Below are 24026 nucleotides of genomic sequence, written 5' to 3' on the forward strand. Positions count from 1 at the left end.
TATAGGTTTGGAATTATAGCCGTTGGAAAAAAAAACAAAAAAAATCGCCGATTTATCGCCGAATCGCACCTACAGTGGGCGCCGATGATTCGGCGATAACTCGGCGATGCAGCGGGAGTCTGCGTTAATTCGGTAGAATTAACGCCGAAAAAACGCCGAAACACTCCCAACGGTCGGCGATATTCGGCGAAAAATCGCCGAGTGTTATCGCCGGACCATTGGGAATGCTCTTATGCGTTGAATAACTTGTGTATTTTTTTAATCAAATGTTATAAGCATATAAAACAATAGTAATTACGTACATATGTCTGTGTTAAAATGACAACACCTCTTAAAGTGACACCATATATACTGCAATATTATAAACGCTACCGAGAAGAATTGTTGTATATAGTGTTAAAGATTGATGGCCATGTTTTTTTTTAAAAAAATAAAAAATATGTTACATGACAGCTTATTATTCGTTCACGTGTACAAATAATTGGCTAAGAATGGTAGTAAGATATTATTTTAAGAGGTGATAGCACCCTAACACTCTCCTCCCCTACGTACATATTATTAAGAATCCTACGGAATTTGGAGATAATATTAATTGTCTTTTTGGTGGAAGGCGTTGGAAATAATTGTTCCAAAGAGTCAATAAAATATTGGTTGTGTCAATTAATAATCCTACCCAATAAATAGATATTGATTTTATTACTATGTCTTTTAAAAATACTAGTATGAATTTTTAAAAGTGTATCAGTTTTAACGATCAATTGATTAAATAAGAGATAAATTGAAATATTGAAATCCTGTTAATGAAAAATGGATCTCATCTCATTAAAAAAAAAATAATTTATTATTAAATAGAAAGTACATAATTTTAAGAGATGGACTAAACTGAAAATAGTTATTAATTTTAAATGACGAAGTGAATATTATGGATTTTCAATCATAAATGGCATGTGGTGTCATTGGTGTGGTGTCTTGTACAGTAGGATATAGGGTGGCTCGGTACGTTGTATCAACTTTTTATATTTTTTTTGGTATCTTATTTTATTTAGGAAGTATTTTATTTTATTTACTTATTCAATAAATATCATTTTCATAAATCTCGTACCCTAAAGAAATCAATAACTTGTAGTAGAAGTTAGAGAGTATATACTAGTAAAAGAAAATAGGTGATAAATTTTCACGAATACATGACTCAATTTATCATTATTATCGTATAACTGATTGATTATTATTAAAATTTATGTACTCTATATATTAATTTAAAATTTATTAAATTTGATATAATAATATGTTAATTAAAAACAAAATAAAACAAGAATAGTTATTCGGATTCACCTACGAAAGAAAAAGATTTTTCAATCTCAAACCGTAGCAAATCAAAGTGTAATTGGAATGCAAATCCATAGGAAATAAAATAAAATCAAACTACAAAATCCAAAACAAATAAATATACAAATATACTACTTATGTATTTTCTTGTCTAGTACTGTTACCATTATCACGAGATGAATTTATAAAATCATGTAATGATTTGCTTTAGAAAATTGGGATTTTCTCTTAATTTCGATTTGCCTAAATTTGTAAATTTCATTATTTATAGATTGTAAATGGAAAAAAAATCAAACAGCATTTATAGTGATATCTTTATCTTTATAAATATAAAAGGGAAATTTTGTAAGGAAATAATGAATTAATATAAGTTCCGATATACAAAATCGACTCGATTCATTAAATTTTAGGTCATTATTCTATATTTTATTTATAATTTATTCATTGGTGTAAAATGACAACATAATGGGCTAATGGTGATAGGGAATAAAGATGAAGATTAATCGAAACATTTGAGGGTGTGTTTGGGGGTGGGGACCGATGTCGCAGTCTGTAGATATTATTGTCTACTTAATAATTTAAATTATTTAAATTTATTAAAGTCACAGTGGCTATAAAGAATAAAAAAGTACGAAATTAATGTATTTATTAAATAAAGAGTATAAATAATTGAGCTCTTTAATCCGTGCGTCACGTGACCGGTCACCAAAAATATCTTTCCTAACCATAGTTAGTGTGACTGTGTGCACAGTATATCCTTAAAAAATATTCCAAAATCATTTTCCTAAAATACTCATTTCCAAGTCGGCTACAGCTTTCAAGCGTACAGCCAAACAGCCCCTTACAGTTTCCGTAACCTACGCCAATAATAAACCCAGTGCGCACTGCGCACCCCGTTTAACCTAACCCCAACTACTCCAAAACCTAGCTGCATTCACTAGTATAAATACCCACATACTCCTTCGCCTTAATCATCATCTCCCATTCTCCTTTTTCCTCTCTTATCTCTGAATATCAATGGCCGACGTTGAGTATAGGTGTTTCGTCGGTGGTTTGGCGTGGGCCACCACTGACCAGTCTCTTGGCCAGGCCTTCTCTCAGTTCGGCGAAGTCATCGAATCGAAGGTCCGTTGTCGCAGAGATCGGATCCGACTCGATTCACTCTGATCTGTTAACGTTACTGTTACTCTCTCTGTTACTACTACTGTTACTGTTACTGTTTCATCTGTTACTATTTTACACCGGAAACGGTACGTTCTATCTTCCTCTCTCTCTATAGAGTTGAAGATCGGATAAAATCGCTTTTCAGTTTAATTTCCCCTTCCTTTTGCTATTATTTTACCAGATCTAGTGTTGAATTGAATAGATCTGATGGTTTTTTTTTGCTATTGTGGTTTTTATTTTGCAGATCGTGAACGATCGTGAGACCGGGAGATCGAGGGGTTTTGGATTCGTGACATTCAAGGATGAGCAGTCGATGAGGGACGCGATCGAGGGGTTGAATGGCCAGGAATTGGATGGCCGCAGCATTACCGTGAACGAGGCTCAGTCTCGCGGCAGCGGTGGTGGAGGCGGCGGCGGTTTCCGTGGCCCACGCCGTGATGGCGGAGGCTATGGAGGCGGCGGTGGTGGCGGCGGCTACGGACGCCGTGAAGGCGGCGGTGGCGGCTACGGAGGTGGTGGCAGCTATGGCGGCGGCGGCGGCGGTGGATATGGCCGTCGTGATGGTGGCGGTGGCGGTTATGGCGGCGGCAACCGCGGTTACGGAGGTGACCGTGGCTCTTCCGAGGGAGACTGGAGAAATTAATTGGTGTGGGTCTTTAAATTGTTACTGTTTTGGTCGTCGTTTTAGTGTTCCGTTGGGTTTGTTGTTGGTCGTGGTTGGATGTATTTTTGACCTCTTGGCTCTTGATGAACATTTTTATTGTACGTTAGAATCCTATGTTTGCAGATTTCTATGGAATGAAGTAGATTGAGGTTTTGACTAATTCTGAAATATACACCACAAAGCTGATTTTATTGTTTCAACTTCCAATTGGGTGGGGTATCAAATAACTTTGTCCACCCTTCTTATCTAAAGCGTCAATGGTCAATGATAAAATTTTCCATTTTTTTTGCCACCCTTTTATTAATATATTTTTTCTTTATATTTTTATTTTAGAGTGAACTGCATAAAAGGTCCCTGACTTTTTAACTTGTTGCACCGTTGACTCTTAACAAAATAAAATCCCACTACAGGGCTCTAACAAAAACTAAAATCATAAACCTTGCATATTTTGCCATTTTCCGGACGAAATTGCCCAAATAGCTGGAAGGGCACTTTCGTCCGATTATCAATGAAACCTGCCACTCTGCACCCCTATGAAGTGACTAATTAGCACAAAATTAAACCTCCACATTTATAAAATCAGAGAAACACATATGAGTGCAGGGTTTGAGCTGTGTTTCTCTGATTTTATAAATGTGGAGGTTTAATCCTAAACCCTAAACCCATATGATTTTTCCTCCGAGATCCGGCGACGGTTTAATCCCCCCGCCGCGGGGATTATTCTAATCCTCCTCCTCCTCGGGCCGTGCGCCGCCATCTGGTCATTTCCCGACGCCGTCCTCGCCGGATTCTCGGAGGCGCGGGAGTACCGCAACGGCGTGGACTGCCCCGCGGCCTCCGCCGATCCCGCCACGTCATGCGCCGCGTCATTGGTCCACGTGGCGATGACGCTGGACTCGGAGTACCTCCGCGGCTCAATGGCGGCGGTCCACTCCGTCCTCCGCCACGCCTCCTGCCCGGACCACGTCTTCTTCCACTTCATCGCCGCCGAATTCGACTCCGCCACGCCGCGCGACCTCACGCGCATCGTCCGATCCATATTCCCCTCCCTCAGCTTCAAAGTCTACATCTTCCGCGAAGACACCGTCATTTTCGCGACCGTCATTAACCTAATCTCCTCCTCGATTCGGGTCATCTACCTGGATTGATGAGAGATTTTGGAGATGATTTTTTGTAATTGATGATTTTTTGATGATTTTTTGTAATTGATTAATTGCATTGAGCAGTGAATTGATGATTTTTTGAGATGATTTTCGCCCATTGAGCAGTGATTGATTTTTTGAGAGATTCTTTATTATCAATTTTTGAGATGATTTTTTGCAACGTGGCAAAATGAGAGAGATGAGAAATTTGACATTTCCATCACATCATTAGGGGCTGTCTGTCAGCATCACTGCATGTTGCAGTGAGACATGCAACAAATGGGCGAAAATGCCCTTCAAGGGCTTAGAGGTGTTATTGTCCGAAAATACCTGGTTTGTGATTTTAGTTTTTGTTAGAGCCCTGCAGTGGGATTTTATTTTGTTAGGGGTCAACGGTGCAACAAGTCGAAAAGTCAGGGACCTTTTATGCAGTTCATCTCTTTATTTTATTTTATTTTATTAATTTTGTATTAAAATACATGTCTTTTTAAAAATTTATATTTTAAGAAAAGGAGATAGTAATAAAATTATCAGACTAAGTCAATTTACATCCCCAAATAAAATCATAAAATAGCGTCCTGTGCTTCCTCTCCATCCCTCCTCCCATAACCTTTTTTCCGGTATGGAGATACACCGAAACAAAAATCTCAAATGAAATAGCACAAAATTTCTACAGTTTCATCTTTTGTAGTACAATTTTTCCCCATTTATCAAAATCATTATTTCCATGATATTCTCATAAAATTTAGCATAATAATAAAACTGTAGCATGTAAAAATCTTGGTAATTGTATTATACCCTATTGATTTAAATAAATAATAGGAGTAGTTCAAATTGAAAAGTGACTCAATCGATTTATTTAGTCATGTCATATCCATATCCATTAGAGCGAACTACAAAAATGGTCCCTGGACTATGGGTTTATCTCGAAAATAGTCCCCGGACTTTAAAAATATCGCCAGTAGTCCCTGGACTAAGGGTTTATCTCGAAATTGGTCCTTTTGCACTGTTTCGAGACGAAAATGCCCTTCTGAGGGGTTTTGGGGGGTTTGGATAATTTGGTCTTTTTACACTTTTCACATTTTAAATCTGATATTATTTCAATTATGTACTAAATCTGATATTATTTCAAAATTATCATTCTTCTTCCCTTTTGTAATCCTTCACTTTGTTTCTTTATTTCAATATTAGATTTAATGTTACAAAATTTAATTTTAAATTTCAGTTTTTAAATATCAATAATTTTTTTTAATTAAAACTATTAATTCATGGACACTATAAATATTGATTAAAACAATTAATTTTTGTTATTTAATATAATATTCAGCTGAATTGAAGAAGTACAGAAAAATAATATTAATCATGATGGAAAAATAAGAGCTATTCTATTTAGCCGTCGTTCGGTTGTTATAATTGCTTGTGATTGAATATTATGAAGTTGACTAAAATTTTATATAGGAGTATTTTTGTTGAAATTTTCTAGTCATTTTGATTGTTTTCAAATTAATAAACGAAAATTATATTAGTCTTACATTAGATGCATATTTATTTCAGAATAAATCGTGTTATATGATCTATTTATGATTAAAGCTATTAAATATTGCATAAAACTAAGGCGTTGTCATATCTTATTGATTAAATATTAGAAACTATCAAATATTATTATGACTATTAATTTTTGTTATTTAATCATTTTTATAACAAATTTTTTTTATTGATATTTAAAAACTGAAATTGAAAATTTAATTTTGTAACATTAAATCTAATATTGAAATAAAGAAACAAAGTGAAAGATGACAAAAGGGAAGAAGAATGATAATTTTGAAATAATATCAGATTTAGTACATAACTGAAATAATATCAGATTTAAAATGTGAAAAGTGTAAAAAGACCAAATTGTCCAAATCCCCCAAAACCCCTCAAAAGGGTATTTTCGTCTCGAAACAGTGCAAAAGGACCAATTTCGAGATAAACCCTTAGTCCAGGGACTACTGGCGATATTTTTAAAGTCCAGAGACTATTTTCGAGATAAACCATAGTCCAGGGGGACCTTTTTTGTAGTTCACTCTATCCATTAATATTGTGTTTGGATACGCTACATAGAGTTTAATTTGATCAAATGTGGTATTGGCTAATCAATCAAACTTGTGTATTTTTAACGGTCGAAATTGATGACCTTAACTACTCCCATTTGACAAACGAAAAACTATACTCTGGATTTATTTTTCTTGTTGATATATACACTTAGGGGAGGATGGTACCCTGCACACTAATTTTCATGGGTTTGTAGACAGTGGGCTTTTCCTAAATGCATGAACAGTTGTGTATGTTGTTATTCAACAACAAAAAAAAGTAAAGCACAGTACCTTCTCTAGAGTGTGATTGTGTTGACATGAATAAATAGACAGTATGTGTGGGGTGAAAACCTGAATTCTGTGTACCGGGTCCGGGGTAGTTTTCAGTTTTCACAGCTACCAAACGCTACAAACCATTTGTCTACAGTGGTGTTTCAATGTATTTCTAGGCTAAGAATATTGGGTCTACAGAATGAAGGTAAACCGATGCCCCCTCTGCTATTTTCTCATGCACCTGTAGTTTAGTACTTTAGATTATTAACCTATCGAGGTTATAACAAGTACTCCCTCCTTACATGAAAAGTATAGACTATATTCATTAATATCATTTTATTTTCAACTTATAGTACTAAGTGGAGAGTGGCTTTACACTATCATTTACTATCTCGTCCTTCTTACTTACCAATTATACATTAATATTCGCGTCGAACTAAATGTTCATACTTTTTAAGAACAAAAGAAGTATACAAAAATTTCTCTGTGAGAGGAATATCTCAAAATTGTAATTTGTGTTCAAGAGTTGATAGCATAATCTATTTGATGCAAATAAACGAAGAAACGTATGAGAATGATTAACTGATAGATAAAAAGAACTCAACTAAATTGAGAACTTCGGAGTATAAAAACTCAATGCAAAATTATATATTCAAAAGTCTATCTTTGAAGATCAACAATAATGTCTTTATATAGGCAAAGAAATCCTAAATTTATAGAAAGAAAATAACTAAGAAATCCTAAATTTATAGAAAGAAAATAACTAAGAAATCTTAAACTTATGGAAAGAAATAACTAAAAAGATAATAAGCAAAAATAACTATAAAGAAAATAAAACCTATTTTGTAGAAGGAAAAATAATTTAATATTTTTCTATATGCTAATTCTACTAACTAGGAAATAAATAAAACCAAAATAATAACTTTCTTAGCCTCCAATTTTTGTCTTCTAGAACTGGATCACTATTAATCTTATTCTAAATAATTTTGATGCTTTGTAGCCTAAAACAAAGATCATTTCCTTTCCCCGCATTCCAAATGTTTGGACATGCTATTTTCTGTGGAAGTTGGAATCACATATGAGTCAATATCTTTTAGAACTTCACAGCCAAAAATCTTATATTTTCCTCCTTTCACCGAAGATGGACGACCTACTCTCTTTTTAGTTTATTGACTCGTGAATAAAAATATAATTATTTGTATATCTACTTTATTCTGTCTATTTGGCTTTATTCTCTCAACTCAATACACAAAATTAATTTGCATAAAATCTCTAACCGCCTAGAAAGATGATTATCACTTTCCTTGGGATAGATGGAGTACTTAGTAATTGGTAGTTAGTACCATAACTTAAAATCATATATTGAGTAACTAGACAATAACTTTACCATGTTAGTCTATGTATAAGATAAAAGTATTTTTTCTTAAAAACAATATAAAGATTTATGGTGCATATGTATACAGTATATATACCCCTAAGATTAAGGTTTAGCATGATATTGTTATGTCAAAAATATTTAGTACTCCTCCATCATGATATTAAAAAAAAATAAAAGAAGATAAGAAAAATACTCTCTCCTTTCCAACAAAATAAGGATAATTTTCATTTTCGTCCGTCCCACAAAAATATTGTATTTCCATTTTTGGAAAGTTCTCACCAACTCATTACTCATATATATCAATTTATTTACAACTGATAACACTATGATCCATCATTAAACACTAATAATAATGTGGGTCTTACTATCCACTATCACTATTTTTAGTAATATTTTCATTTTTGCACAAAAATGATAGTACCTAATTTTTGTTTTATATTATTTTTGGTACATCGTGACAAAAATAATCTTAGGTACCAAACATGTGATTTTTGGGTCATGAAGGGTACTTTTGGAAATTTAAATTAAATGGTACCAAACATGTCATTTTTTTCTTCCTTTATTCTTTCTTTTTTCTTCTTCCGTTTCTACTTTTTCTTCTTTATCTTTCTTTCTTCTTTCTTTTTTCTACTTCATTTTCTATTTCTTCTTTTTTTAGTGTGATATAACTAGCTCGAAATAATGAGATATATTTTTCGAAGATAAAGATCGTATGAAGACGAAAACTTTTAATTTATCTTTATTTCTCCCATTACTAAGATTTTTTTTGGAAAAGGAAACAAATATCATGAAGAATGAAGGATATACATAGCATGGTGTTCTATAAACAAATGTTTGAATAATGAGATTTAATATCACACAAGTTTTTCGTATAAAACCATGATCCACAGTTATATCTACTGATGTTTAACTAATAACTTTTTTTTATAAAAATGATACTTTACTAATAACTAATATCTTTTGATACATTGAACCATACTTTACTTTTATTTTTTAAATTAAAAAATTTTGCCTACAAACCTTGATTGTAATATCATTTTAGGTTCTTTTATCATGTATGTCCAAAAATATCTTCCATAACAAAAATGTAAAAATGAGTTTTTTGGAGGGTCTTTTAGGCATAAAATTATCACCAATTACCAAAAACGATACTACTCCCTCCGTCTTAAGGAAGATGATCCCTTCCTTGGGCGGCACAGGAATTTATGCAAATTCATTTTGTGTGTGAAGTAGATAGAGTAAGGTAGGAGAGAGTGAATAAAGTAGAGAGAAATGTGTTTTCATTTTTAGTAATGAGTCATCTTGATTGGGACAAACCAAAAAGGAAAGTGAGTCATTTTCAATGGGATTGAAGGAGTATAAAACAAAGATCAGGTACCATTTTTGTGCAAAAGTGAAAGATCATGTACTATTATGTAGTTCACTCCACTATTTTAATTAGAGTGAACTACAAAAATGGTCCCTGGACTATGGGTTTATCTCGAAAATAGTCCCTGGACTTTAAAAATATCGTCAGTAATCCCTGGACTAAGGGTTTATCTCGAAATTGGTCCTTTTGCACTGTTTCGAGACGAAAATGCCCTTCTGAGGAGTTTTGGGGGGTTTGGGTAATTTGGTCTTTTTACACTTTTCACATTTTAAATCTGATATTATTTCAGTTATGTACTAAATCTGATATTATTTCAAAATTATCATTCTTCTTCCCTTTTGTAATCCTTCACTTTGTTTCTTTATTTCAATATTAGATTTAATGTTACAAAATTTAATTTTAAATTTCAGTTTTTAAATATCAATAAATTTTTTTAATTAAAACTATTAATTCATGGACACTATAAATATTGATTAAAACAATTAATTTTTGTTATTTAATATAATATTCAGCTGAATTGAAGAAGTACAGAAAAATAATACTCCCTCCATCCCAAGTTACTTGAGGCGTTTCTTTTCGGCACGGGATTTAAGAAAGTTGTATTTAATGAGTTAAATAAAGTAGAGAATGGAATAAAGTAAGAGAAAGAAGAGAGAGTAAAGTAAAAGAAAGGAAAAAGTAGGTGTGATTAGATGTTTTGTTTTTAGCCAAAAAGAGAAATGACTTAAGTAACTTGGGACAACCCAAAAATGAATACGACTCAAGTAACTTGGGACGGAGGGAGTATTAATCATGATGGAAAAATAAGAGCTATTCTATTTAACCTTCGTTCGGTTGTTATAATTGCTTGTGATAGAATATTATGAAGTTGACTAAAAATTTTATATAGGAGTATTTTTGTTGAAAATTTCTAGTCATTTTGATTGTTTTCAAATTAATAACGAAAATTATATTAGTCTTACATTAGATGCACATTTATTTCAGAATAAATCGTGTTATATGATCTATTTATGATTAAAGCTATTAAATATTGCATAAAACTAAGGCGTTGTCATATCTTATTGATTAAATATTAGACACTATCAAATATTATTATGACTATTAATTTTTGTTATTTAATAATTTTTATAACAAAATTTTTTTATTGATATTTAAAAACTGAAATTTAAAATTTAATTTTGTAACATTAAATCTAATATTGAAATAAAGAAACAAAGTGAAGGATGACAAAAAGGGAAGAAGAATGATAATTTGAAATAATATCAGATTTAAAATGTGAAAAGTGTAAAAAGACCAAATTGCCCAAATCCCCCAAAACCCCTCAAAAGGGCATTTTCGTCTCGAAACAGTGCAAAAGGACCAATTTCGAGATAAACCCTTAGTCCAGGGACTACTGGCGATATTTTTAAAGTCCAGGGACTATTTTCGAGATAAACCCATAGTCCAGGGACCATTTTTGTAGTTCACTCTTTTAATTATCATTTTCATCATCTCTCCTACTTTATTAATTATGCACTAATTCTCGTGTCGTTCCAAATATCCTTTTTTTTTTTTTTGAGACGGTGGGAGTATATAATCACCCATGTGTGTAGCTTAGATGGTCTTCAATAAAAATATAAGTAGTAATTAATAATTAATTACAAGGTCTCACACTCCCAGGTTTGAATCCGATTAGCAATAGTACATGGCTCTTTGTGCATCTTGAGTACTGGACTGTATTCTTGTGAAATGGTACCAAAAAAAAAAGAACATATTTTAGGGTTTCCACTAAAAAAAAGCTTCCGTTTGCGACCAATTTTTTGCGAGCACACCACCGGTGCTCGCAAACTTTCGAGCATAATATCAACTGCTCACAAAATTGCGAGCATAATATCGAGCAAAAATGCAAAAAACGACCAATTGTGAGAAAGGGAATAAAATGAGGAGTTTTGTGAGCAAACGGTGCACACATATGCATGTGCTCGCAAGTTAGCGAGCAAAGGACATGTGGTCGCAAATTTGCAAGCAGAAAAATACTTAATTCTTCTCATTTTCCTCCATTCCCACCCGCCCACCCTTACGGCTGTAGTTATAACCCTTAGGCCATACTTGATATGGTGGAATGGAATGGGGGAATGGAATGACATTCCTACCTCCATTCCATTCCTTTGCTTGGTAAATATTTTTGTTAGGAATCACCATTCCTTTTGGAATGGTCATTCCATTCCACATGGGAATACTCATTCCTTCCATTTAGCTAAGGAATGGTCATTCCATTCCATTCTATTTTCCTTTCTTCTTATTATAAACTTTAACAAAATTATATAAATATTATTTTACATTAAAATTTTATATCATCACAATTTTATAATAAAATTTTATTAATAATTGAAAAATCCACACACACTTCACACACTACACGCACTTCTCACATTTCACACACTACACACATTTCACACACTACACGCACTACACATATTTCACACACTACACGCATTTCACACATTTCACACACTACACACATTTCACATATTTCACACACTACACACATTTCACGCACTACACACATTTCACACACTACACACACTACCCACATTTCACACTACATGCACTACACACATTTCACACACTACACACATTTCACATATTTCACACACTACACACACTTCACGCACTACACACACTAGACATGTGTGAAGTGTGTGTAGTGTGTGAAATATGTGAAGTGTGTGTAGTACGTGAAATGTGTGTAGTGTGTGAAATGTGTGTAGTGCGTGTAGTGTGTGAAATGTGTGTAACGTTTTTTTTTAGAATCAACATATTAATTATTCATATTTCATTTCATTTCATTTCCATATTAATTTGTAGTTATCAAACATAGGAATGAAATCAATCAAGGAATAACAATTCCATTCCTTTTGCATTCATTGTGTTTACCAAGCATAAGAATGGAATGGAATTGTCATTCCATTTCCACCTTCGTTCCATTCCACCATACCAAGCATGGTCTTACACTCTCTCTCCTTCTCTATCTCTAATTAGTAATTAACCATCAGCTCTCTCCCTTCCTCTACACAACTTCAATGTCGCAGCCCTAGCTTTGCCGTCGCATTTCAGCCGCAAGTCGCCGCCGTTCCGCCGCTGTCGTTAACGATCACTCAAGCTGAGCGTAAATCTGATGATGATCGCCGGAGAAGCTCTGGAATCAAACATCACGATGATCGGACCGCTCGTTCTCCAAGCAATTGCTCATTGTATATCTCCCTAATCGAATCGATCGAAGGTGTACATCGTCGCGGCTCCCTTCCGCCGCTCTCATCCGAGAATCTCCGATTTTCTCGGTAGCAATCCACTCGATTCCCCTCTGCTTGGCTTCGCCGAGAAATTTATAGAAATTTTATGGAATTTAGTTTTGTGGAATGATTCGCCGGTACTTCTATAACCCTCTCTAATTGCTATCTTCAATAATTCTCTGTAAATCAATGGAATGAATTTAATTGTTTAGATTCTCTTGTTTCATGACTCTCGCTTCAAAAACTTTATCGATTATTGCTGGATAAAATTGTAGAATTTACTATCACGAAAATGGGGAAAAATCAAGCCTACAAAGCGATGCAAAGATCTCGGTTTGGCTCGAGCTCCGCCGCGCCGGATGAGGTCGAAGATAGCATGGTTCGTACCCTTCAAAACTGTATATTTAGCGCATAGTCTGATATTTTTCTTATTAGATGTTGATTTGAGAAAATTAGTTGATGGAGATGCTAACAACATGATAATTTGTGATATAATTAATGAATTAACTAAATCATGCGTAAAAAATGAATTAATAAATTGACTTAGAAGGATTTAGGATGACAATGTGTAGTTAAACTTGCTGAAAAGTGTTGTAGAACTGAAATTTGTTGGACTAAGTAGTATTTAATTTTAAGAACTTAGCAGACTTGATAGTAAATCATGTGCTTCTGGTTAACAAGAGTTTGGATGCTCAGTTCTATTTTTTTCCCCTGATCTGTTGGATGCATAGTTATACAAATAATATCATAAACAACCCTGCTCAATAAGTGCATACATGATGGAGATGGTCTCTGAAGATTTTATCGTGGTGTGTTAGCGTTTCTTGGTAAACTATTGCATCCAGGTTTCTCTGCCGGGACTTACTAATACATACATCTTGTTCCAGGTGAGACATGCCTACATATTCAATATCTCCTCAAATTGTGGTGTTAAAGAAGGCAGTTGGGCAGAGATTTGTTGTAATCCAAGTCAACGGTCAATAATTTCTTACCTTTTAGTAATTTTGGCTAAAGGTGACACTGGATGTTTTAACACCAATTATTCAAAGTTAAGTTCAAAGTAACACCAATTATTCAACTAGGCCTCTAGATGGAAAGAGAATTGTTGGTTCTTCGTTTGTAAGCTCTGGAAACAGTGCTACTAAGAATCTTGATGAATAGAACCGTTATACCTAAAGAAATTTTGTGGTGTTCTTCAGTCAGCTGAAGGGGGGATATATTATCTCACCGCATAACTTTACTACTCGAGGAATTTGGTATAGATTAACTTTTGGTTTTTGGATGTTTGCACTTTGCAGAACTTTGGAGTTATGGGATCAGATGCAGAAGGGTTACAAAAGAACATGTTTGGTAAGTGATTGCAAGACTTCTGTTAATTAATTGTTGAGGTTATGCTATATTATTGTGTTATTGTAATGTGAATGCAACTCAGAATAATTCACATTTCATGGAGTATAGGTGTGGGATTATGTTAGGATGCAAGAGCTCTGCTGATCCACAAGGATTTCGCTATGTGAAGGTAAATCCCCCTTCTGTATATCCAGATTCATTTGTTTATTCTGAAGTATTTGGCTTTACTGTCTTAAGTTATAATAAATGTTGATGTTCATTATTCTAATGTCCGATGAGCAAGAAGTCACACAGAGAAGATTCACTTCTTGGTGAGAACTCCTTACATTTTCTCAAACGGGCCAAAATGCTTTCTCATCATCTTAACACCACAAGATGCTTTCTTATCTTCTTACTTGTTTTGGATATGTATTTATACATTTATATAATAGATTGGATCTATGCTACCTTTTTGTAGTACAGATATTAGAAGAAAATATAGGATTCTCACTTAATTATCTAAATGGTATTAGAACTAGGTCTACATACAAGAGATATAGAGTCAGTGACTCGGAGAATAAGAAGTAAACAAAATAAGGAGGGTACTATGAATGAGATTCTCTCAGATACGTCTCATTTCTGTTTATGAAACGTGGTCCTCTCATTTCTCATCCCGGAAACTATGATCAACTAACAATGTGTTGATATTATGTTTCCCAGATTTCAGTAAGATCTTCAAGTACTAATGCGCGAGCAGTTGGAGAAGCAAACTGAGGTGTTGCGTGCGGAGTTGGAGAGGAAAAATGCAATAGCACGTGCTGAATTAGAGAGCAAAATGCAAGTTGCGCCCAGATTTAGAGAAAAAAAATAGGAGGTTGGAACTGTTGATGAACGAACCACAGTGAATAGGTTGACGAAATGATAAGTCAAAAATAGCTCAAGTCTTTATAAACTAAAAGTGTATAACAATATTATTAATTTTATATAATTTTTTAGTTTTATTACTTTTTTATTGTCATTATGATTTTTATTTAATAAATTGTCCAAATAATAAATTAAAAAAAAATATTAGAATTGAATACACTAATTACAAATGGTCGAAAACCTGCTAGCACAATAGAGGTGCTAGCAAACTTGCGAGCACATATATAGCTTGGTCAACTTCTCCTGTTAGCCAGCAAAAAGGTGCTAGCAAAATAACTTCTGCTTGCAAAACTGGTCGCAAATTTGCTACAAGCGCTATAGCTAGCACAGTTGGTGCTCGCAGTGTGCTAGCAAAACGGGCTATTGCGAGCACTTCATTACCTTTTTGCGAGCACAGTGGTGCTAGCAAATCACCTCCTTTTTTGTAGTGTTCATTAGTCTTGCATTATCCATTTAGATGCTTGATTTCGAAGGAAGAGTAAGCCAATGAAAAAGGAAATATCGAATCCCAAAATACCAACCCATGTGATCAGAAACAGTTGATTCGTGGACTTAAATGTACACCAAAGAAGTTCTAACACCTCAAATACTCCCTTTCATTTTTTAACTATGAGTCCAAATAAACAAAGATTCAGATGGTGACTAATATTTAAGTGCAACTTTAAAAGTCTGAATTTCAAGGAGTAAGTGTTTTTCTTCTTACTATATTTACCTTAATTAAACAAAAATCCACCTAAAAATCAGGCAAACTAACACATTATTCTAAAGTCTATTTTTATAGGCCAAGTGGCATATAGTACCCCCTTTGAGAGAGCCTATAAAAGAGCAACAAGTTCACCCATACACATAGTACATTTGAGACTTCCTTGAGCTTAAAAATGGCATCAAGATCCATCAATTGGAGTGCTAAAGAGAACAAGGATTTTGAGAAGGCGTTGGCCGTGTTCGACCAAGATAAGCCTGACCGCTGGGCCAACGTGGCCAGGGCGGTCGGCACCCGCACGCCCGAGGAGGTCAAGGCCCATTACTTGATCCTCCTTGAGGATCTCAAACATATTGAGAGCGGCCGAGTCCCCTTTCCCAATTACCCACCAATTCTCATGGCTAGGTACATATACGTTCAAAGTAACATATTTTTTTGAAATATCACACTCAAAATGATACGTTCATAAAAATGCAAATAATATCCTAATAGTTTATTATTTATTTAACACACCAACGAATAGTAATAAAGTAAAATTTCGTGTCGAAAAAGAAACACGCTTTGATGAGATGGTGAGTAATAGGTTTGGCGATGGGCACTACTGTGATAGTGATAAACCCATGAGTGCAGAATTAGAGGTTGAATTAAAGCCAAATGTACAGCTAAAGTTAGATGAAAATAGCCAAACCTTCCTATCTCTAATTGCTAATGCATGCATGTATAACTTAATTTGGTATTTATGGAATGAAAATGATAATTAATTTTCCATGCAGGATGAAAAGCTAAAAGTCATGAGTTGATGGAGTGGGAAGGTGGTGGTGTTGCCATGTGAAACAATTAATTAAAGATGGATTAATTGTTGAAAATTAGTGTATTGCAAGGTAGCATGTGGGTGGGAAATGGGAATATAATATCAATGTGGCATTAGCCAACTTGCATGTAGGAGTATTTATCTATGTTTCATGTTCTGGACTATGTTGTAACTTGTGACCCACTAATTCAACTTGTTGTCTTCGCAATCATTCTAATTTCTACCCATTCATATCCTACTTTTTCTAATTATTGAATTAAGTCGTCAAGCTGCAAACCACTTTATTGAGTCAAAAGGGTGTTAATTTCTTTGGGTTTTTACTTCAATAATAAAATAAGATAGTCACGATAAAAATAATAGTATAACGGGTTTCAAAAAAAAATACTCATCTGTCCCGCCGCTACTGAGACGGTTCTTTTTAAACACGAGATTTAAAATGTTGATGTTTAAAAAGTCAAGTAAAGTGAAAATAAATTCAAAGAGAAAAAATAAAGTAAAAGAGACGTGAGACTTCTCAAAAAAGAATATGAATAGTTTATAGTGGGATAAGGGAATAACTAGTATAACACACATATTCTATAATTGTGAAAAAGAAACCCGGTGAGGTTTAGTGGTAAGAAATATAGTAGTATTACTAGATTTGGTAGATACTATTGGTCCATCATCCAAAAAAATAGCTAGTTGCAAATATAGGCACATATTTATGTAGAAATTAATTAATTAATTAATTGATGGCCAATTAGATTATGACGAAGATGAGTGAATTAAGGCAACAAACGCGGGCTGACTAACAAATCCATTATCCAAATCATAGTAACAGAAGCTTTTAGGTGGTGTTAATTTCTTGAACACACCAATTCAACATAGCCTTAGAAAATTGACAAATAAAATGACTCCATTATTGTCACTTTTTTGTTTAAAATAAGAATATTTTTACGCATATAATTCATGTGTTAGTGTTATACTTGGAATTTCTTGGATGTTAATCGTAAAAAAAGTACTATTCCCCAGTCAAGAATTAAGGCGCATTGTTGAAAGATTGAACTACAACTTTCATGATATTACTCATGGCCCGGCCGGTATTTGAGCCCACGCTGATAAATACACTACTTACAGAAAATTAATGAATCAAAACAAAATCTAATTATCATTAAATATATCACAATTAATATAAATAACATAATACATCAAAAACAGCAAATAAAAAAGAGAATAATCACGCAAAACAAAAAAAAAATCGAAGAGAAACAACAAAATTTAACGAAATTGGATCAAGAATTCATCATTGTTTTCTCTATAAGTACTCCATAACTAAAATAGTACTAATTAATAGTATTAATAAATTTATTTGAATGTTCTTATTTGGATAAAATACTTTGGGCTCATCGAAATAGGCTCGCCCAGTATTTCATTTTCTGCCTAGATGTTGATTAATTTGTATATAAATTATTCAATGATTTAACTGATTTACATAAGCTTTCACTACATTATTCAATAATTTAGTGAGAGAATATTTAATGCTAATTGGACTACAAAAAACTATGGACTCATTATATGAGGGTAAATTACTAAATACTACTCTCTCCGCCCCAGATAATTCGTCCCAATATTCCATTTTAGTCCGTTCCACATAATTTGTCTCACTTCACTTTTATTATTTTTGGTAGTGGACCTCATATTCCACTAACTCATTTCTACTAACATTTTATTATAAAACTAATACTTTAAAAGTAGGACTCACATCCCACTAACTTTTTCAACCGACTTTTTATTACAATTCTTAAAACTCGTGCCCGGTCAAAGTGACCCGAATTATCCGGGACGGAGGGAGTAATTTTATATATAAATTATGTGTATAAAATATTAGGAAACTTGTTTGCATTATTCGAGGACACAGCCTTTGATGCAGTCCAATTAGCATGAAATATTTTCTCACTAAATTTTGTTATATCAAGAAAAAAGTTGGGAGTAGACAATATAAGTTATGTACCATTATACTAACTTGTAGGAGTAAGATTTAACATATGGATTAATAGAAATCCAGAATGATAGACTTGCAAGAAAGATTTAGAGATGAACTAGTAATGTATTTATGATACGGAAAGTGGTATATCTAGTAGCGGACGGGTGACTAACGTGTAGGACTCTGTCTTAGGGACGGGGACAATACCTGAAAACGGATGCTAATACCCGAGCAAAAGGAGAAATCTGCCCGATGAGGGACTTGCATCGCATTAGCTAGTTGTATACTTGTAGATTCCAGTTTGAAATCCTCCATCCAAATCCTTGATCCCAATATAATCTTGGAAGACAATTAATTTTAAGTTAATTTTCTTCTAAATAATTTTAATAAATATCAAAATATTTAGATTGTAGATGGCTCTATACAAAAAAAAAGTAGTAGAAAACTTGTTTAGGAAGGTATAGATTAGACTGCTGTGAAATCGCTTTCCGTACAAAGTTCGACGAAGAGAAGCCAACCAATGAGATTGACTAACAATTAATTTCTCCTACTACTTCATTTTTCTAATTTTATGCAATTGATAGTAATATTTAGAAGCATAAGTAGTTTAAATGATTTTAGCAAATAAATATCTATACTCGCACATAAAAAGAATGACTATGATAAAAAAAAAATCATGGCAAGTTGTTTTATTTCATCTTACAGGTTATAAGATGGTCAGTTTCGAAAACCATGAGATTTTAAATGAAAATGTTGGAATGTAATAGATTATAAGATGGTCAGTTTCAAAAACCATGAGATTTGAAATGAAAATATTGAATGTAATAACTTAGAGAAAAAACGATAGTTAATATTTTAATATGATAGAAGAGACAAATTTCGTCTAAATATCTAAATGGAATTAATTAAAAATGAAATATGAATATATTATGGAACAGGTTCATATATAGCAATTTTTAATAGTAATTATTAAATATTCAAAATAAAGATTGAATAAATCATTACACTATAAAGTTGCTCTCGGCTTGTTTTGAAAGTGTTGCCATTTTCCATGAGGCATCAAGCAATGAGTACCTTCTAATAAATCTTGATTTCTAAAATACTCACATAAAATCATATATATAATTATGAACATATTAGTATGTTTGGTTCCCATCATCCAAAAAGCAACCCCAAAACAATATGAAGATTACAACTCACATCAAACAGAAGAGAAAGATGAAGGATAAAGCAAGAGCATGCTGCAACTTCAGTGCAACATTAAACTTAGTAAAAACATATCAAATACCCATTTCTTCAAGTTAAAGCAGATGAAAATAGTTGGTTTAATGTACCTCTCCATCTTCATATTTATACATACTTATATACCATCAAAAAATATTGCTTAGAAGCCTCACATTTCTTCACCTAATCATCAAAACCACCTTTTCCATATAACAAACTGATGGCCTCTCACAACTCACACCCCCTATAAAAGAAAAACTAACCTCAATCACAATATCACACACATCAATTTGCAAAGCAGTTTTAAGCTTAAGCAGAAATGGGGAGGAGAGATGTTTTTGTGTGGAATTTTGGTGTTTTTTTCTTGTGTTTTCTTCTTGGATTTGTCCAAGCTGCAGTGAAAACATACAACTTTGATGTTAGGATATCATCATCATTTTTTATTTCTCATACTGAAAAATGTTAATATATCTACTAACTTTTTTATTCTACTATTTGGTTAGGTTCAAGTGAAGAATATAAGCAGATTGTGTCATGCAAAGCCAATGGTGACAGTGAATGGGATGTATCCCGGGCCAACGATCTACGTTAGAGAGGGTGATCGCCTCCGTATCAACGTTACTAACCATGCACAATATAACATGTCAATTCACTGGTGAAAATTCTCAAAATTAATCTAACTAACTCTCATTAACTTGAGCAAGTCACATGCTGATTATCTTGATTTTGTAGGCATGGATTGAAGCAGTACCGCAACGGGTGGGCAGATGGGCCGGCCTACATAACGCAGTGCCCGGTTCAGACTGGGCAAAGCTACATATATGATATGAATGTGACAGATCAGAGAGGCACATTGTGGTGGCATGCACACATATTTTGGCTAAGAGCAACTGTTTATGGTGCTATTGTGATCATGCCAAAACCAGGGGTTCCATATCCTTTTCCACAGCCCAATTCTGAGTTCAATCTAATCCTAGGTTCATTTATGCTACTCAAATACAAATTCTTGAATCAATTAGATCATCTTGATTATTAGTAAAAAGTGCTAAAAAAAAGTTGATTTTTTTTGTTGTGATGCAGGGGAGTGGTGGAATGATGATGTTGAAGAGATTGTGAAGCAAGGAAGGAAACTAGGGTTGCCTCCTCAGATGTCTGATGCTCACACAATCAATGGGAAGCCAGGGCCACTCTTCCCGTGTTCGGAGAAGCGTAGGTTCTTCGACACATTTGTATATTTTTCAAAGAGGTGAAGGTGTGATGACAATCTGTTGTTTTTGATTCTTGAAATGCAGATACTTATGCCATAGAGTTCGAGCAAGGGAAGACGTACCTTCTCCGTATCATCAACGCTGCTCTCAACGACGAGCTTTTCTTTGCCATATCCGGGCACAGCATGACAGTGGTTGAGATTGATGCAGTGTACACAAAGCCCTTCTCAACTGAGTCAATCTTGATCGCGCCTGGCCAGACCACGAACGTGCTTGTTCGAGCAAACCAAGCTGCGGGCAGATATTTCATGGCTGCACGGGCTTTCATGGATGCCGGCCTTCCAATCGACAATAGGACTGCCATAGCCATACTGCAATACAAAGGCATTCCAAACACAGTTATTCCATCCCTACCTCAGTTACCCGCTTTAAACGACAGCTCCTCAGCCCTCACCTACAATGCCAAACTAAAAAGCCTAAACTCGCCTAGTTTCCCTTGCAACGTGCCACTGAAGGTCGACCGCCAACTCTTCTACACGATAGGGTTGGGAGTCAACCCGTGCCCAACATGCCTGAACGGGACGCAACTCACAGCATCGTTGAACAACATCACTTTCGTGATGCCTCAAGTTGGGCTGCTGCAAGCTCATTTCTCGTCCCTCAAGGGGGTTTTCACTACAGACTTCCCCGACCGCCCCCCAACGCCCTTCAACTACACCGGCGCTACATTCACGAACCTCCAAACGACACTGAGCAAACTACCAAGAGTCAGTAAGATAGCATTTAACTCGACAGTGGAGCTAGTGTTGCAAGACACTAACCTCCTCTCTGTGGAGTCCCATCCATTCCATCTCCACGGTTACAATTTCTTCGTCGTAGGAACCGGGATTGGGAACTTCGACCCCAAGAAAGACCCTGCCAAGTACAACCTTGTTGACCCTCCAGAGAGAAACACGGTCGGTGTCCCAACTGGTGGATGGACTGCCATAAGGTTTAGAGCTGACAATCCAGGTGACTTACATATTACTTCCAAACATATTTCACTAATGTTAACCATTTGTTTCTCGAATACTAAGAATTGTTTTTGCTGTCATTACAAAAGGTGTGTGGTTTATGCACTGTCACTTGGAGCTTCATACTGGATGGGGCTTGAAGATGGCATTTGTAGTCGAGGATGGACCAGATAAAGATCACGCAGTTCGGCCTCCACCAAAGGATCTTCCACAATGTTAATGATTTTGAGGAAAACTGTTTATTCTGAATCTTTTTCCTTGTTGCAAAATGCTTGAGGAAAGACAATAATAAAGTAGTACTACATAAAAATCTTTTCTTTATGGAGTTATGTAACCTTCATCATTTCACAGCACAAGAAAGTGAGTGTTTGCAATTGATGTCACAAAATGTACTATACTGCTCAAGATTTCTTATGGAAAAATGTGTATTTAAATTCACACTCAAAACTCTTGAAGCTATTGTATTCAACTCAACACAATTCAATACAATTCCCTGCAAGATCGGTTCTTAAAAGCAAAAAAAACAAAAGGAATAATAATCCAACATAACACAACTCGTGTGAATAGATTCTCATGAAACCATGACTGATGAAAAGAAATCATCAGACAATCAATCCCTAAGCCTTAACAATCTTGCCATCAGACTCTAAAATCAGAAGAAAATGGCAATGAGACAGACCAACAAAAACACCAGCACCACCACCCCAATCCAATAAGCACAAACCCTCTTCCTCTTCATCCGGTTAGCATGATCGAGCTCCTTCGTCCCGCACCTCACATCCTTAGCAGCCCTCACCACATTCTCCTCAATATTGTTCAAATTGTCAGCCTGAGCATCAACCATCACAGCCATATCAAGAAACACTTGATGCAGCTCGACCAAGCTCTTCTGCAAGTCCGTCACCACCGCGTGCCTCTGCTGATTCTCCTCAAACAACTCCCCCTTCCCATCAGCCACAACCCCTCCATCCAATATCATCTTCTCAAACATCTCATCACTCAGTTCCTCCCCCATCGCGCTGCAATATCTCGCCTTAGCCCCTTCTTTATGCTCCTGCAAGATCCTCTCCCTCAAACACTGAAAGTCATTCATCATATCCTTCAATTTGACCCTCAATCCGTGTGTTACGCCCGTTCTCGTGCGATCCACGTGGCTCCCCTCTCTGTAATCCGCGGAGATGCTCCGATTAGCCACGTTGGACTTGTCGAGGGATTCCAGCCGGGATTTGATGATCTTGGCTTTTCTGAGGACTGTCACCATGTCGGAGTTGATCTGATCCCTCAGCCCCCGGAGAATTTTCGAGCTTTGTGCAGATTTGGTCTCTTCGTTGAGGTGTTGGAGATGGAGGAGGAGGTTGGTGATTTCCTCCATCTCGGCCTTGACTGCGCCTACTTCGTCGAAGAATTTGGAGAGGTTTAGTTCGTGTGAAGGGTCGAGTTGCCCCATTTCCACATCCGATTCCAGATCCTTCATCGCTTGTTTCTTCAGATCGACATAACTTAGAAACGACTTCGTCATTAGGTCATTCATCTTCCCGCTTCTGTTGACACAATTATTGAAACGAATTCATGAGAAACGGAAATTGAGTACATATGTGTGAATTAATCGTACCACAGAGATGAAACTGGACAAGAAGTTTTTTTGATTGAACCCTTGAAATCTTCAATAAGCAACCTGCAACGAAGAAATTCGCCAATTACATCCAGATAAAGAGAGGGAGAGTGAACAATCTTGATGCGAAAAAAGAAGGATTCTGCATATGTAATCAAGAAACGAAGATCGAACCTTTTCGAAGAAATGGAATTGATATCTGAGAAGAGAGCGTTCAAAGACAAGGGCGGTGCGATCCGTTGGAATTTTCCAAATTTAAATGCGGGAAGAAAATTAAATACGAGTAGCCGTTACGATTCTGTGTAAAGTCTTTTTTACCCCTAGGATGTGGCAATAATACCTGATTAATCATTTAATTACATTATTGTCCCAATCAAATATAATTATGATAAAAGCAATTCAAATCGCAAAGTGTGGATTCTGCTCAATCTCATAAGATTTGAAAATCGTAGAAAAATTCTACTTTTCTCAACCAAGTATAATCAATTCATAAAGAAAATTATGTTGATTGATAAAAACAATTCATAAAGAAAGAAAAGAATATATTTAGCTAATCAAACAATACTCTTAATTTGA

General features: G+C 34.9%; 3 protein-coding genes and 2 pseudogenes across 5 annotated transcripts; 4 read left to right on the top strand and 1 right to left on the bottom strand.

Annotated features, from left to right (window-relative positions):
* Nucleotides 1-2287: 2287 nt before the first annotated feature.
* Nucleotides 2288-3314, top strand: LOC148930171 (glycine-rich RNA-binding protein-like). Its single transcript, XM_089068769.1, has 2 exons — nucleotides 2288-2451; nucleotides 2735-3314. The coding sequence occupies exons 1-2, from the start codon at nucleotides 2344-2346 to the stop codon at nucleotides 3131-3133; spliced, it is 507 nt and encodes a 168-aa protein (XP_088924895.1). The 5' UTR covers nucleotides 2288-2343; the 3' UTR covers nucleotides 3134-3314.
* Nucleotides 3315-12405: 9091 nt separating this feature from the next.
* Nucleotides 12406-14996, top strand: LOC125198655 (uncharacterized). 2 transcript variants are annotated; one of them, XM_089066887.1, is made up of 6 exons: nucleotides 12406-12800; nucleotides 12939-13042; nucleotides 13551-13677; nucleotides 13962-14013; nucleotides 14122-14182; nucleotides 14713-14996. In XM_089066887.1, the coding sequence occupies exons 2-6, from the start codon at nucleotides 12956-12958 to the stop codon at nucleotides 14764-14766; spliced, it is 381 nt and encodes a 126-aa protein (XP_088923013.1). In that variant the 5' UTR covers nucleotides 12406-12800; nucleotides 12939-12955; the 3' UTR covers nucleotides 14767-14996. The 2 variants fall into 2 exon arrangements, with proteins under 2 accessions (XP_088923013.1, XP_088923014.1); XM_089066888.1 differs by lacking the exon at nucleotides 14713-14996 and adding an exon at nucleotides 14526-14691.
* Nucleotides 14997-15794: 798 nt separating this feature from the next.
* Nucleotides 15795-16419, top strand: LOC148930172 (transcription factor RADIALIS pseudogene; annotated as a pseudogene).
* Nucleotides 16420-19884: 3465 nt separating this feature from the next.
* LOC148930173 (laccase-11-like) lies at nucleotides 19885-22260 on the top strand. Its single transcript, XM_089068783.1, has 6 exons — nucleotides 19885-20035; nucleotides 20121-20272; nucleotides 20350-20594; nucleotides 20698-20826; nucleotides 20910-21836; nucleotides 21928-22260. The coding sequence occupies exons 1-6, from the start codon at nucleotides 19937-19939 to the stop codon at nucleotides 22056-22058; spliced, it is 1683 nt and encodes a 560-aa protein (XP_088924909.1). The 5' UTR covers nucleotides 19885-19936; the 3' UTR covers nucleotides 22059-22260.
* A 124-nt stretch (nucleotides 22261-22384) lies between these two features.
* LOC148930174 (syntaxin-112 pseudogene) lies at nucleotides 22385-23751 on the bottom strand (annotated as a pseudogene). The gene is made up of 3 exons (XR_016137206.1): nucleotides 23625-23751; nucleotides 23451-23513; nucleotides 22385-23379 (listed from the first exon to the last, which is right to left on the bottom strand). The product of XR_016137206.1 is annotated as a syntaxin-112 pseudogene (transcript).
* Between the last annotated feature and the right edge of the window lie 275 nt (nucleotides 23752-24026).

Source organism: Salvia hispanica, chromosome 3 (assembly GCF_029641045.1).
Source record: "Salvia hispanica isolate PSC_SH4W2 chromosome 3, Shi_PSC_v1, whole genome shotgun sequence".
In the NCBI taxonomy this organism is placed as follows: Eukaryota; Viridiplantae; Streptophyta; class Magnoliopsida; order Lamiales; family Lamiaceae; genus Salvia; species Salvia hispanica.